The following is a 16,707-nucleotide window of genomic DNA, read 5'->3' as shown; positions in this document are numbered from 1 at the left end:
GCAGAAGCAGGTCTATTAGCGCAAGGAATCCCTATACCTGGACAGTGATATAAAAGTAGGAGTGCATTATCTGTGGAGTGAAAAAACTGAAGGAACAAAACAGCAGCAGACTCACAGAAGCCAAGAATGGACTAACGGTTACCAAAGGGAAAGGAATTGGGGAGGATGGGTGGGAAGGGAAGGATAACGGGGGAAAAGGGGTATTATGATTAGCACATATAATGTAGGTGGGGGGACATGGGGAAGGCACTATAACACAGAGAAGACAAGTCATTATTCTATAGCATCTTACTACGCTGATGGACAGTGACTGTAATGGGGTATGTGGTGGGGACTTGATAATAGAGGGAGTCTAGTAACCATAATGTTGCTCATGTAATTGTGCATTAATGATAGAAAAAAAAAGTAGGGGTGCAGGTGGGCATATCCCATTAGTCCAACAGATTCCTCACCCTTTCTGAAGAGGTGCGGCCCTCTTCCAAAGTAGAGCTTAAGGCAGTACCATTTCCATGAAGTGATTTTGTGAATTAATTATGTTCTAATGTTGGGAAGTGCTTTTATATAATGTACCATTTCCATAGTGCTTTTTATTATGATGTTGGGCTGAAAAAAGTCTAGTCAATCTAGTTAAAGGATATTAGTAGTTATCCTTTGCTATCTCTTTGTACAAATAGCAGGTCTCTTCTTTATTGAATTGTTAGCTTCTAACTTAAAAATGGGAACAGAGATGGTCTTCCCTAAACCTTATTCTCTAAACCTTCTGAACCCCACCAGTGCTGTCTAAAAAAAAAGTACTTAGCTCTGAACATTTAAACAAAAAACTCAGTGTTTCTACATCATCACTGTTTGATGCTATCCAAAACTACAGCCTCAATAAAAAGAATTATTCTCCTAGATTCCCTTTATGTATCCCTCTTTTCAAGTGATTCTTTCTAAAGATCTTCATGTGTTTGATGGTTGTATAGTCAGAGCATGAGCTGCCATGAGTCTTTCTGGAAGGTAGACAGTCAAGTATACATACCAAAATTGTGTGTTCCCATAGAAATCAATTTTTTCAGGGGGAGAGTGGATTGTTTTGGGGTATCAGAGCCCTTGATTACCCCACAACAAAATCTTTTGAACACAGGCATATTTCATACCATCCATTAAATAGAGCACATTTGGCAACATTAACTATAATACTTTCTCTTGGGGGAAGTGTATTGAAAGTTCCCTTATGTGATTAAATTTGTTGGAAAACTTTTAGATACCATACTTGTTTCTATGTGAATAGTCTTAAATTCAGTTTTAAACTACTAGAGATTTTTTCTACAGTAGAATTTTTTAAAGAAGAATCCAAAATAACAGCTTATAGGCTTAAGAGTACTGCTTTGTAATTTGTTCAGTTACAGCTTGTCCTAAGATTTATGCTTATTATTTGATTAAACAGCATGTGGTTGATTTCTAACCTTTATCATAATTTATTGTATCAATTTCATATTTCCAGAGTTAAGTTAACTTTTTTTTTTTAAGTTCAAGTCAAACCTCTTGATCAGCTGTTTTGAGCTAATATGGCCAAGAAATAGATTACCCTTAGGGGGGGGAAGTCTTAAATATGACTAGTGTTTAATGAGAAAGTAATTTTATTAAGTTTGGAAGTAAAATAATTTTAATTTTAAATACTCAACATTTCTATTATGGTACTGTTACTGAAGTGTATTTGGTATGTTTTCATTAACATTGATTTGTAGTTGTAGTTGTGTTTGTATAGGATATTACTAATGAATTCCCTTTGCATTCCAGGCTTTCATGTTACTCTGTGATCTTTTGATGATTTTTAGCCACCAATTAATGACAGGTGGCAGGGAGGGCCTTCAGCCTTTGGTGTTTAATCCAGATACTGGACTCCAGTCTGAACTCCTCAGCTTTGTGATGGACCACGTTTTCATTGACCAGGATGAGGAGAACCAGAGCATGGGTATTTGTAGCTATCATCTTATCAGTATTAATCTTGTTTTTGCTAACCCCAAAAAGCAGAAAAAAATTCAAATTCGGTCCTGAAAAATACTAGAATTTCTCTCTTTTTAAAAAAAGTTAATACATTCATGTAATTCAGAAACCAAAAAGAATAAAAACACAGTTGTCTCAATCCTTTAATACAGTACCTTAGAGATCTTTCCATGTCACTACATATAGAACTTCTTTATTCTTTGTCTAATAAACTACATATTGTTTCATTGTTTGAACATAGCATGAATCATATTATCCATCTCATACTGATTGATATTTGGCTAATTTCCAATCTTCTCTGCTATAATGAATAATTGTGAACATCTGCCATTTCCTATATAAGCAATAGAGATAGATAGCTGATAGATAGATAGATAGATAGATAGATAGATAGATAGATAGATAGATAGATAGATAGGCAGGCAGGTATGGGATAGATGTTTCTAATTAAACTGTGTCCATGTTCACAATTTTTCTAAAGAAAGCATCCAAGTTCCTTTTTATTCCTGAATGGTCATCATATATCATGCATATTAACAAAATATAAGACACTAACTGAAAAACTGTTAATCAAACCTCACCAGTCAAAATTGTGCTGAGCCTGCATAATGATAACTTAGCAAAATTAGACTGAAAAAAATAAATATTATATAGAATAGGTTGTGAAATAGATGATTAAAGCTGTCAAAAATAAGATCTGTCACATACCTGATCCACAGATCTATTTAGTGCTACTAGACTCTTCTTAACAGACATTTAGAAAATACTATACAGTGAAATAAAGTATCTTTATTTAGAGTTCATATTTAATCTCAGGCCACAAAGTTCACTTCCTACTTGTCTGAAGCGAAAAGATTCCCAACTTCCTAAAGCATTAATGCTTCACAGCAGGGCTGATTAGTAGAAAGGGAAGAGAGACGTTGAAAGTAAGTTCTTATATACACAGGAAGAAAAGAAAGAAAACTGCCCCCAAATAGGGGCAGGCTGAAACATGAAAGGGCCAATACGGAGCCTGAAACAAATGTGTTAACATCTGGTGCCTTGTGGAGAAAATTTTCCTAGGATTAGAAGTGAATAAGTCAGTGAAGCCTGAGAATTAAAAAAAATTGAAGAAGAAACACAGCTTGTTTTGAAAGTATTTGATAGTTTTGTTTTAAAAAATGTAATTGTGCATAACAGTTTGCAAAAGATATTTTACTTCTCAGCTGATAATGTAACCATGCACTTAAAACTAACTCTTCATATGTTTCCAGTACTTCCCATATATTTTTCTAAAAGAAGATATTTTCCATGTCATAAAAGTTGCCAGAAATTTCTTCTCTGTGGAAATATAGCTAGCAGCACATAAGGAATTTTGAAATAATAAAAGACAGCATTTTTCAGATAAACAGACAAGACAACAGTATTATTATGACAAGTATCAGGGAAAAAAATCCCCTTACATATGGTTTGTTTATCTTATTCAATCTTTATCTTTGCTAGAAGATAGGAACCTTAGTGCCTACTAAGTGTTTAATAAATGTGAACTAAATGTAGCACCCTAAAATGATCAGTATAACAGTTTTTATTCCATCTAAAACTGAATTGTACCTATTTGTGAAGTTGTCACACAGTTGGTTTTTGATTATACAGATTGTAAATTGTTTTACCTTGGATAAAGGGTCAAAGTTCATAACCAATTTATTTTCTGCCGTTAGAGGGTGATGAAGAAGATGAAGCTAATAAAATTGAGGCCTTACATAAAAGAAGGAATCTACTTGCTGCCTTCAGCAAACTTATTATTTATGATATTGTTGACATGCATGCAGCTGCAGACATCTTTAAACACTACATGAAGGTACAGTTTCATATTCTTATTTTTCTTATTCCATCTAAGTAACAGAAATTTGCAATTAAAAATGAAAGGGTGACAGAAGCTAAAATTGACAGCTTTTATTTATGTATTGTTAATGATATTCTAATAAATTTGAAGTTCTTTTTTATATAATTACAAGCTTTTTATCAATTTATGTATACCATTATATCAATTCTGTAAAGTAGTTCTTCACATTTATATGAAATAACACATTTTTATTTTCATGAGGCCATGAACTCTCTTAGTCAACATGGAAGAAAGCTCATATCTCTTCACATGTTTTTATAAGTATGCCTACTGTGTACCATGCTGCCTGCCATCACTAAAGTTACAAATATTTTTTTTAATTCCTGCTTTAAACTGAAGATAAAGCTGAGGATAATCAAGAAACTAGACAGTTACATTATATGGTATAAATAAGACATGTATACAGATTCTTAGAAATATATATAACATAAAGCCTGGCTCTAAAGAAATATGAGGGTAAACGAAAACTGCTCAGAAAAGTTACTCCTGAGCAAAGTCTGAGAAGATAAACATAAATCAGTTAAACAGTAGTGGAAGGACTTGTAGACAGATTGAACTTCATGTACAAAGATGCTAAGGATTATGAATTGTTTGGGGGAAATGCAAGTTATTTGATATAGCAACAGAGATTGCTTATGAGAATGAATCCAGAAATAAAATTTCAAGAAAGTGACAGGTTAAACCTTGAATGCTGTGTGAGAAGTTTGGATCATTTTTCCTCAGGCAAGTAAGGTGATATTGAAGGGTATTAAACCATTCTTCATGTGACAGGATTTTCGTGGGTACCTTCCTGAGTGCTTGGTCCCCTTTCCATAAACTCCATTTTGTTACTGACAGTGCTCGGAAATCATGATATAGCCTGACAGGCACGCTTCTCAGTTTACATGTTTTTTGCTTTGTTCTTATGTCAAAGAAAGTGTTGTATTTTGCCCATGATCAGAATAGTGCATGTGCCATGTTTAGGTATGATCCAGTTCCAGTTATGACATAATAAGTAATTGGTCATATTTTGCTGCATAATTGCAAGGTGATGAGCAATGTGCTTATAGCCAAGGATTAGATAAGACATGATTTCTGCTTACAGAGTAATAGAGAAACTGAAATCCAAATATTATGTAACATGCTAATAATAAATGGCCGCCTATGTTTTGAGCCATTTATGTTTGAGCCACTGTTCTAAGGCTTTTACATTATCTTTGTTGATTATAGTAACTCTTTGAGGTAGAAATATTATCATTTACAGATAAGGAAATTAAGGCTCAGAGAGGTAAGTAACTTTCCAAGATCACACAACTATTAAAGAAGAAAAAACTGGGATTAGATTTTAGGTTTGTCTAGCTTCAAAGCTTAGCTATACAAGCTACAAAGCACGCACAGGGTATAGAGAGAGACATGAGTGAGAGAAACAGAAAAAGGCTTCCTAAATTAATGTCTAAATAGGGTTTGGATGGATGAATATGAGCTTACTATGTATGGTTTTCCCTGTCATCCCTTAACAATACTGGTTTCAAGAAATGAGTCTTAGCCAAAATTTTTATCATTCTTAACAATTTTGCACACTTCTACTCATTATAGGCTTTAATTGTTTGTGAGCATTCTAATAGCTATTTGCTATGCTATTGTATATTCTTGGCTATGAGGCTTTTTAACCCACTTCACTATGTGATCATTACAAATGTGAATTTATTAGAGATCTGCCTACAGAACCACTTCAGTGTCTTAATATATCTTTCTCTTTTTTCCTGCATTGCAATAATTTTTAATTAGATTCTTTTGAGCTATTTCCTCTTTTTTTGCACCTCACATCATGGAAGTATACCCATCTTTTTGAAGATCATAAAAATCCAGTTGCCAGCACCCCAAAATCTCATGACTATAGACTATCTATGGTTAAAAGAACATATGGGATGTGAACAGATCCCAGAAATGGGCTGCTTTAATTTGTCTGATGGTTCAAGTACAGTTGGACAATATCCATCATATCATAGATAAATTTTCACAAATGCCTAGGGTGCCTAAATGGTTTTCTTGGCTTCACTGGAGATGGCTGGTAATTATAGATTTGCTTTGTTTATGTCACCGTATTCCTATTATGTTAATATGTGTGTGCAAATTAGTTAGTAGTTTAAAACCTATACATAATTAAGGTACTATACAAGAAGATATGTCAAAGAAATAATCAATCCTCCCAAGTTTCCTTCATATGCTACATCTATAGCTTTTCTTCTTCCTTCCTAATTACAAACCTTAAATAGAATTCGTGCCTCATATCGAATTTACCGAGTATCATAATTCCTCCAGGTGGTAAAGATACCTCGAGACAAGTGCTGGGCATAGAAGCCACAGGGCATAAATCTGCAAAGAAGTAAAAAGCTAACCTTTGCAAACAATATGGCTTCTCTCTCACTTACCAACTTTACATTTCCCTGTATGGCCCCGGAAGATGACTGGTTAGCCAGAGACGGGTAAGATTCCTCAAGGGAGGAACAACCTAAGACAGGCACAGTCGCAGGGGGGCCATCAGGTGAGAATTTGGGGATCAACAGAGGTGAGGCTCAGAACCTCACCCCCCCTGCTTTGAGAGAAATCTTCTGCATCCGTGGATGTCTTGCTGCCCTTGTCTAGCCTGGATTAATACTTAGTCCATAGGCACACACCTGATCATCTGATCATCTATATTTGCCTTCTTACAGCACTAAACTATGTTTTCTACCTTTATCTTGCATCTACCTACCACTTCAGCATTTTATTAAAAATAAAAATAATAATAATAATAGGAGAAATGTGGGATCAACATATAAATCAAGTACAAAAATCAAATGAATATTCATATTTGACCTGATGGTTTATAGGTCATATTGCATGATCAAAACCGAAAGTTTCTGTGATGAATGCCCTTGTACTGTTCACCATGTAAGAATTTATTCACTCTGTAAGAATTCGTTCACCATGTAAGAACTTGTTCGTTATGCTTCAGAAGATTGGAGACTGACGAGAATTAGGCTTGAGATGGATTAATGATTGTACATTGAGCATTGACCCCCCTATACTGAATTTTATTGTTGTTAACAACCATTTGATCAATAAATATGAGAGATGCCCTCTCAAAAAAAAAAAAAAAAAAAAAAAAAAATCCAGTTGCCAAGCTGATACACTCATTTCTTCACATAGGTTATAGGTTAGGCTTTATCCAGAAATTACATCCAGATTTATCAGAAATTACATCCAGATTTAATGGTTTCATGTAAAGCTTTTCCTAATCATTTACTCACAAGGAAAATTCTTTAAATCCTGTGTCCAAAAAATAAACTATAAAAAAACTTATTAAATTCTTCTCAGTCACTATTGAAAAAGTCAAATCAGTATTTTTATTTTTTATAATAGTAAAATATGGACATGTTGGGGGGGGGAATGAGATAGTACACAAAAGAATTAAATAAAAAGTTAAGTGCATTACCCTAATCTGCCCTTTCCCCTTATATATATCCATTCCCCAGAGGTGTAAGCAGTTCTGTTTTGGTTTTAGTTCTTCAGAAAAGTTTCCACCAAAGTTTTTTTTGTATTTGTTACCTCATAAATGATGTCTGTTGAGTCCATGTTAAAAAGAATAAGGAATTTTGCTTATCTATACCACTTTTATCTTTTTAAATTCCAATTTTTTAGTTTGTTACTAGTATTTTTGTAATCTTAAATTTCAAATGTGTATGCCTATCTTTTAATGCTCATTATGTTTAAGATGAAGAAATTAAATATCTATACTCACCCTTGCATTGCTTTCACCAACCCATTCTTTATTTCATGAAATTTAAATAATCGTAAAAAACTGTGTTTCTTTCTTTTCCTTACAGTATTACAATGACTATGGTGATATTATTAAGGAAACACTTAGTAAAACCAGGCAGATTGATAAAATTCAGTGTGCCAAGACCCTCATTCTCAGTTTGCAACAGGTAAGAAATTTGAAAGGAAAGAGACAGAGAGTAGAATTAATATTGAGCACTCCCCTGTGCTTAGTAGGTGCTATCAGGTATCTTCATTAAACTAGGTCATTGTCTCAGTGGTTCCTGTGAGTACATTGTGGTACAAATTTGTGTGTTATGTATCTTTTCTTACGGAAGATAATCCTGTAGTTCTCATTTCAAACAGATGAAATCCGAATTTGGACAAGATGAAATGCCATATTGGACATTTTAGAAGTAATCATTTAAAATTAAAAAGAAATATATATTTTAAAAGTATTTAATGATGAAGGGGCAACAGTAGTAGTCAAAGAAGAAAATATGTAATATCTATTGTATAAATAAGATTCCTAGTAAATTAATATAGAAATTTTGATGTGAAGGTGTCTGGAGGTATGTGTGTATATAGTTAGTCTACAATAAAGGTCTCATTTCAAATCAGTGGGAAAAGATATTCAATAAATGGTCAATTGACTATGTAGTTGGACAAGTAGTCATTTATAACCCTACCTAACATCACCCAGAATAATTCTGGGTAGAGTATATGTAAACATTAAATATTAAAAGTTTGTGAGAAAATAAAAGGATATTTTTATATCCTGGAGTAGGGAAATTCTTACTGAGGAAAGAAACCACAAAGTGAAAAATTGATGATTATTAAACTTAAGTAAGCTTACACATCAGTCAGCACTCTGAACAAAGTTAAAAAGCAGATGACAGATTGAGGGAAAATATGTTCACTAATGTATAACAAATCCTTCAAATTACTGAGATATCTAAATCCCTTAGAAAAGTGAGCAACAAACATGAAAAGCACTTTTCAGAAGAGGAAATCTGAAAAACCAATAAGCATAGAAAACAGGCATAACTTCATTAATAATGAAATACAAATTAGAGTGAGGAAGTGTTTATCACTGCTGAACAGATTAGCATGAATTAAGATGATTGGTAATAATGATTGATAAAGATGTGGAGAAAAAGGTCTCCTTATGAAAGAAATTGCTCTTGCCTTCTTAGAATATAATTTTGCAATATATTTCATAATATAAGATATATATTCCCTTTAAACCAGTATTTTTGCTACTAGGTATCTACTTAGAAATATGCAGATATGCACAAAGATATATATGAAAGATGTTTCATTGCAGCAGTCTCTGTAATACTAAAAAATTGGAAATAGTCTGAATGTCCAGCAACAGAAAAATGGTTAAATAAACTGTGATACTCTGAAGCATCTACAAGGTTTTTAAGACAATTAAGTGAAAAATAGCAAATTTCAGGACAAAGTATAGCACCACTTATGTAAAAATTTGTATTTGTAATATTTGTAATATATTAACATATCTAAACTGATCTAGAAAACTTTCAAACTTTAACATTGATTACCTTTGGAGAAAAGAATGATTATTTAGTGGGAAAGAAAGAAGAGAACTTGTACTTTGATATTCCCTTGAATTTTGTACAATGAAATATATTGTTCACACTCATTTTAAATGTGAATTTTAAAGCTATTGTATACAACTGTCTGTGAAACATTTTGAAATTTAAGAATCTATAAACAATTACCTATGAATAAATTTGAAAATCTCTGGAAGAGCTGCTGTTCCAAGTCATGGCATGGTAAGTAGTTCAGACCAAGTGCTAAAGAAAACTAAAAGAGGGACAATGTAATTAGCAGAATACAAGAGCTATGTCAATGGAATGGTGTGATTAAACTGAATTGAGAGATCGGGAGGTGAGGAAGTGAAAACAAATATAACCAGTTCTTGGAACAAATAGTTCTAAAATTCATATGGAACCACAAAAAACCCAGAATAGCCAAAGCAATCCTGAGAAGGAAGAATACAGCAGGGGGCATCTCCCTTTCCAACTTCAAGCTCTACTACAAAGCTACAGTAATCAAGACAATTTGGTACTGGCACAAGAGCAGACCCATAGACCAATGGAACAGACTAGAGAGTCCAAATATTAACCCAAGCATATATGGTCAATTAATATACAATAAAGGAGCCATGGACATACAATGGGGAAATGACAGCGTCTTCAACTGCTGGTTTTGGCAAAACTGGACAGCTACATGCAAGAGAATGAAACTGGATTATTGTCTAACCCCATATACAAAAGTAAACTCAAAATGGATCAAGACCTGAATGTAAGTCATGAAACCATAAAACTTTAGAAAAAAACATAGGCAAAAACCTCTTGGACATAAATATGAGCAACTTCTTCATGAACATATCTCTCTGGGCAAGGGAAATAAAAGCAAAAATGAACAAGTGGGACAATATCAAACTAAAAAGCTTCTTTACAGCAAAGGATACCATCAGTAGAACAAAAAGACATCCTACAGTGTCAGACAATATATTCATAAATGACATCCGATAAGAAGTTGACATCCAAAATATATAAAGAGCTCATGCACCTCAACAAACAAAAAGCAAATAAGCCAGTTAAAAAATGGGCAGACGAGCTGAACACTCTCCAAAGATGAAATTCAGATGGCCAACAGACACATGAAAGATACTCCACAGCGTTAATCATCAGAGAAATGCAAATTAAAACCACAGTGAGATATCACCTCACACCAGTTAGGATGACCACCATCCAAAAGACAGACAACAACAAATGTTGGCGAGGATGTGGAGAAAGGGGAACCCTCCTACACTACTGGTGGGAAAGTAAATTAGTTCAACTATGGTGGAAAGCAGTATGGAGGTTCCTCAAAAAACTAAAAATAGAAATATCATTTGACCCATGAATTCCACTCCTAGGAATTTACCCTAAGAATGCAATAGCCCAGTTTCAAGAAGACATATGCACCCCTGTGTTTATCGCAGCACTATTTACAATAGCCAAGACATGGAAGCAACCTAAGTGTCCATCAGTAGATAAATGGATAAAGAAGATGGGTACATATACACAATGGAATATTATTCAGCCATAAGAATAAAACAAATCCTACCATTTGCAATAACATGGATGGAGCTAGAGGGTATTATGCTCAGTGAAATACAAGTATCAAATGATTTCACTCAGCTGTGGAGTAAAAGAACAAAGCAAAAACTAAAGGAACAAAACAGCAGCAGACTCACAGAACCCAAGAATGAACTAACAGTTACCAAAGGGAAAGGGACTGGGGAGGGTGGGTGGGAAGGGAGGAATAAGGGGGAAAAGGGGCATTACGATAAGCATACATAATGTAGGGAGGGGCACGAGGAAGGCAGTAGTAACTCTGTAGCATCTTACTACACTGATGGACAGTGACTGTAATGGGGTATGTGGTGGGGATTTGATAATGGGGGGTATCTAGTAACCACAGTGTTGCTCATGTGAGTGTATAGTAAAGATACCAAAAATAAAGTAAATAAAAATATCACCAGTTCAATGAAAAAAAAAGAAAAATACTTTTAAAAAATTGGGATCATATTGAAAAACAAAAAACAAATGTAAACAGTTCTTTTCAGGATCTTTGCCATATAGAGAATCAGAAAAATGGGTTGGAAGCTAGCAGAGGAGTTGGTGTTAGGAAGTTATGTTTTGAGTTTTTTTTTTAAGATGTATGCATCTAGTAGAGAAGGAATAGTTAATGATGTAGGAGAAAGCAGTAAGCACAGGAGCAAAACTGACAGATTGGTAAAAGAGTGAAATTTAATACATGAGGAAGAAGTGGCTTTAGATGACCTACACTCTTCATGTCTCATAATAAGAGGGAAAGCAAATGTGTCTAGAAACATTTAAGTTTCCAACTTTGGTGGTAGAGTGACTGTTGCTTTTTTATATCCTTTATTACTGCAGGGTTTTGTTTTTATTTTGATACTATATAATATGTGTGTAATTTATAAAACCTCTCCAGCAGCTTAACTTTTTGTATACTTTGTTATGGGGTGGGAAAATCACCCCATATATCCACATGGTCTTTTTTACATAATGTTCTTGTCTAAGATACAGTAAGGTAAATAACAAAGTTCTAAACCCTGTATTTCACATATTGCCATTCCTGTGAAAACAAAAAGAATACATAGATGTTACAAACACATAGTATATTTCCCCAAACATAATTACTTTTCCCAGCCTAAAGTGCATTCATTTTTTGTTAAAAAGAAATGAATTTCTGTTGGTGTTTAATCACACAACTAGCATGAAAATGAGCTAGTAATGGTAGATGACTTGGAGAAGGGGAATAGTATGGCTCCAGTTAAGTGGAAGGAGGGAAATACATATTTACCATGTGCCTTTTAAATATTTTAAGACTATATTACCTATTCTAGCAATAAAACAAATACATCTTAGCAATAGGTTTTTTCCTTTTTCTTTCTACCAGTTGTTTAATGAACTCGTTCAAGAGCAAGGTCCCAACCTAGATAGGACATCTGCCCATGTCAGTGGCATTAAAGAGTTGGCACGTCGCTTCGCCCTTACATTCGGACTCGACCAGATCAAGACACGAGAAGCAGTTGCTACACTTCACAAGTGAGTGAGCTAAATAAACACTTTCTGTTCTACAGGGATCTGGCTTTGTGGAATTTAACAAACAGCTATTATTTGACCCATTTTTTAAGTGACATACAGAATTTTCAAGTTATAAGAACTTTAGATTGTCTAGTGATTCTCAACTAAGAAGGCATTTTTAATTGGGAAAAAAATCCCATTTTTTCACCTTACTTAGTATAGAAAGTAAAGTTTAACAGTATTCTTATCTGTCTATCAGTGAGAAAGTATTATGGTAGATGTGTTTTAGAACACTGTGCAGTACTGATTTGGCCAACCTCATTTCATAACTGAAAATTGAATGAATGAGAACTTTTAAGTACCTTAGCAAAAACTCAAAGCTGCTTGTACCATGACCAACTCTTAAGAACCGGATTTTCTGACAATCTAATTATCTTTCAAGGGTATTCTGTTAACCCCAAAAGATTCACATGGGAATTTAGTTTTGTGGCTATTTAGCTATTTTTAAAATTATTTTTCACAATTTGTAGTTTCTATTGTAAGTAATAAAATTAAATACTATTATGCAAATAATTACTGTGTCATACAAATTAACATCATTTTACCATTTGGATTTATCAGGTTTTACTACTTTTGATGATGAGTTCACTGCCTTCCAGTTGAAATTCTAGCACATGAGAGAACTATACTAGTTATCTAGAAAAAATAAGATAATGTTTTCTTTTACTTCAGGGATGGCATAGAATTTGCTTTTAAATACCAAAATCAGAAAGGACAGGAATATCCACCTCCTAATCTGGCTTTCCTGGAAGTACTAAGTGAATTTTCTTCTAAACTTCTTCGACAGGACAAAAAGACTGTGTAAGTTGCACATTGCAAGAAAAATGGCTTTTAATCATATCAATGTAATTTTAAATGTTTATTTTTTAAGAAAAACTTAATCATCTAGATGCAACTATCATTGATAGCTTAGGCTCTGATAGTTTGTTTTGAGGAGCTATAATTTTCTTTCAAGCTTTATAGTTGTTCTTTCCAGTTTAAGTACCCTAGAATTTGCAAGATTAAATTAAACAAAGTGGAATTGATTTCTTACTCTGCAGTTCAGAGTTGTATGAACATTGGCAAGGCCATTGTGTAACCCATTCTTTCCTTTTATATTAATTATATTTTAGTTTAGTTTGATTTGTTTCAGACAATTGATTTCTCTTTTTGATAACTGCTAACAGTTTAAAGAAATATATTCAATTTTCAAAAAATTTTTCATGGACTGTTTCATTTAGAACAGACTAGAAAACTTTAAGAGAGTGATTCTGTAATAGATTTCAAATTTTATAAATTGGTAGGTGAGTCAATTAAAATAATATGCTAAATTTGGAGCAGAAATTTGGAGAGACAGTTAAAGTTTATGTGAATGTGAATGACTGTTCTAAGGAAAGGTGCTGACTTCATGTTGGTCAGAAATTTATATATATCATATATAATATATATGATATAGTGATGGTGTATGTGGTGGGGACTTGGTGATGGGGGAGTCTAGTAAACATAATGTTCCTCATGTAATTATAGATTAATGATACCAAATATATATATATATTATATAATATGTATACACATTATACATATATAATAAGATGCGTATAATGTACATAATACATATTATAATATAGCTTATGTTGTAATGGAGGGAGACACAACATAAACATATGAATAAGAGTTTCAGTCACTGAAACAGGATAATATGATAGAGAATGACTGGTGTTCGGTGGGATGGTTTGAAAACTTTTATTACAGGCATTTGGGCATACATTTTCCCTAGTATTATGTTAGCTACATCTCATAATTTTGGGGATCTTGCATTTTTGTTTTCTTTCATCTCAAAGTATTTCATTTCCCTTGTGATTTCTTCTTTAATCCATTGGTTATTTAGGAGTGTTTTTTTTTAATTTCCTCATATTTGTGAATTTCCAAATTTTTCTTCCATTATTGATTTCAATTTCCTTCTGTTGTGGTTAAACAACATGCTTTGTAGGGTTTTAATCCCTTTGAATTTATTGAGGCTTGTTTAATGGAACAACATATGGTCTATTCTGGAGAATGTTCCTTATTTACTTAAGGAGAACGTATATTCTTCCTGCTGTTGGTGAGTGGAGTTTCGTTCTGCAGATGTCTGTTAAGTCCAGCTGGCTTATAATTTTCTTCATACTATTGTTCAAGTCTTCTGTTTCCTTTTTGATCTTTTGTCTAATTCTATCCATTATCAGAAGTGTGATACTGAAGTCCCCAACTATTACTATTGCATTGTTTTTTCTGCTTTCAATTCTGTCAGTTTTTTATTTCATGTATTTTGGAGCTTTGTTGTTAGGTAGATAAAAGTTTATAATTGTTGTGTCTTCCTGACGGATTGATTCTTATCATTGTGAAGTCCTTCTCTATCTAGTAATTTTTGTCTTAAAGTCTGTTTTCTCTGATACTAATGTAACCCCTCCAGCTCTTTTACTGTCACAACCTTTTTTCCATCCTTTCACTTTTGGCCTTTGTGTCTTTGAATCTCAGTGTGTTTCTTGTAAGAAGCATATTATTAGATCTCTGCCTTATGTTTTTTATTTTCTATATGTCTCTGTCTTTGTTTTTTTCTATTATTGCCTTCTTTTATATTAAGTGGATATTTTCTAGTACAGTATTTTAATTCTTTCAAAAATTTTTAATTGTACCTTTTTAGTTATTTTCTTTGTGGTTTTTCTAGGCATTACAATGTTCATCTTATAGAAATTTACTTCAGATTTATTAGGAGGAAATACAAAAATTTCAATGCTATATAGCTCCACTTGCTCCTTCCCTTTTTTTTGCCATTATTGTTACACACACACATACTGCATCTAAATATGTTACAAACAAATATATGTTGTTAAACTTACTACTTGGTATAATCTGTGTCTTTTAAATAAGCTGAGAGAAAGGAAACCAAATATATACTCATAGAGTTTATTATATTTTAACCTTCTTATTTACCATTTCTGGTTCTCTTTACTTTTTCCACATACCATCTGGCATCATTTCCTCACTCTTAATACATCTTTGTTCCCACTCACTTCTCTGGTGCTTATTTCCAATCCAAATATATTACAGCTCTGTTATAGCCCAACAATATAGTAATATATATTGTTTTATGTAATTGCTTCTTAAATTAGTATAAAAAATAAAGGACAAGTAAATATGCAATTATATTGTCTTTTATAAGTACCTAGTAATTACCTTACCACTCTCTTTGTATATTCGTGTAATTTAGATTATTCTGTGGTATCAGCTGCTTTCAGCCTAAAGAACTTCTTTTACTATTTCTTTTAAGGCAGGTCAGCCAGCAACAAATTCTCTCAACTTTTGTCATCTGGGAGTGCATTTATTTCATCTTTAGCTTTGAAATACAGCTTTGCTAGAGGTAGGATTCTTGTCTGCAGTTTTTTATTTTAAGTGCATGGACTGTTATCCCACTGCTTTCCAGCTACCATTGAAGAGAACTTGACTTTTCAGCTTACTGGAGTTCCTTTGTGTGTAATGAGTTACTATTCTCTAACTACTTGCAAAATTTTTTCTTTATCTCTGGCTTTCACATTTTGACTTTGATGCATCTGTCTGGATGCATCTTTGCATTTCGTGCTTAGATTTGTTGAGTTCTGAGACTATATAATGTTTTTTATAAAATTTAGAAGTAATTAGCCATATTTCTTCAAATTTCATTTCTGCTCCTTTCTTCCCCAGGTACTCCCATTATGCATGTTGGTGCACTTACTGATACCCCACCTTCTCAGGCTCTGTTCATTTATCTTCTTTTTTCTTCTCTTCAGATTGCATTAACTCTACTGATATATCTTCAAGATTACTGATTTATTCTTCTTCCAGCACAAATCTGTTGAGTGCCTATAGTGAATTTTTAATTTCTATCACTGTACTTTTCAATTTCAGAATTTCCATTTGGTTCTTTTTCATTTCTTTTTTATTCATATTCTCTCTTTAATGAGAGAGTGATGTCATACTTTTAATTATTTAGACATAGTTTTCTTTAGTTCTTTGAACATAGTTAAATAATTGCTTTGTAATCTTTGTGTGCCAAGTTTCTGTTTCTATATTTAGGTCACATTGCCCCATTTCTTTACGTTTCTCATAAATTTTTGCCAAAAACTGAACATTTTAAATAACATATTGCATATATGATACATTGTGAAATATTTACTCTCTCTTCATACTGATTCTCTGCCTCCCTGGAGATACATGTTGTTTTCTTGGCTCTTTGTTTGGAGACTTGGATAAACAAACTGTGTGGTCTCTTCCTCTTTCAGTGTGCAGTCCCTACTGTCCCTACTCAGATCTTCTTTTTTTTTTTTTCACTGTTTGGCTTTGGCACCTAGGGTTTACCTCTATGTCAGCATAAGC

At 33.2% G+C, this 16,707-nt stretch overlaps 1 protein-coding gene and 1 long non-coding RNA gene across 7 annotated transcripts in view; one reads left to right on the top strand and one right to left on the bottom strand.

Moving 5' to 3' along the window:
- STAG1 (STAG1 cohesin complex component) overlaps nt 1-16,707 on the top strand; it is a 436,291-nt gene that overhangs the window by 404,321 nt on the left and 15,263 nt on the right. For all 6 annotated transcript variants that reach the window (XM_073232352.1, XM_073232354.1, XM_073232353.1 and 3 more), the window contains 5 exons: nt 1,783-1,957; nt 3,687-3,826; nt 7,720-7,821; nt 12,152-12,300; nt 13,012-13,140. In XM_073232352.1, coding sequence (XP_073088453.1) covers nt 1,783-1,957; nt 3,687-3,826; nt 7,720-7,821; nt 12,152-12,300; nt 13,012-13,140 — 695 coding nt within the window. The remainder of the gene's footprint in view (nt 1-1,782; nt 1,958-3,686; nt 3,827-7,719; nt 7,822-12,151; nt 12,301-13,011; nt 13,141-16,707) is intronic.
- The window catches only part of LOC140848503 (uncharacterized), a 34,077-nt gene that overhangs the window by 9,879 nt on the left and 7,491 nt on the right, over nt 1-16,707 (bottom strand). The window lies entirely within an intron of this gene.

Source organism: Manis javanica, chromosome 3, assembly GCF_040802235.1.
Source record: "Manis javanica isolate MJ-LG chromosome 3, MJ_LKY, whole genome shotgun sequence".
Taxonomy (NCBI): domain Eukaryota; kingdom Metazoa; phylum Chordata; class Mammalia; order Pholidota; family Manidae; genus Manis; species Manis javanica.
The sequence above is the reverse complement of the archived record's forward strand: the minus strand, read 5'-3'. Positions and strand labels throughout refer to the sequence as shown.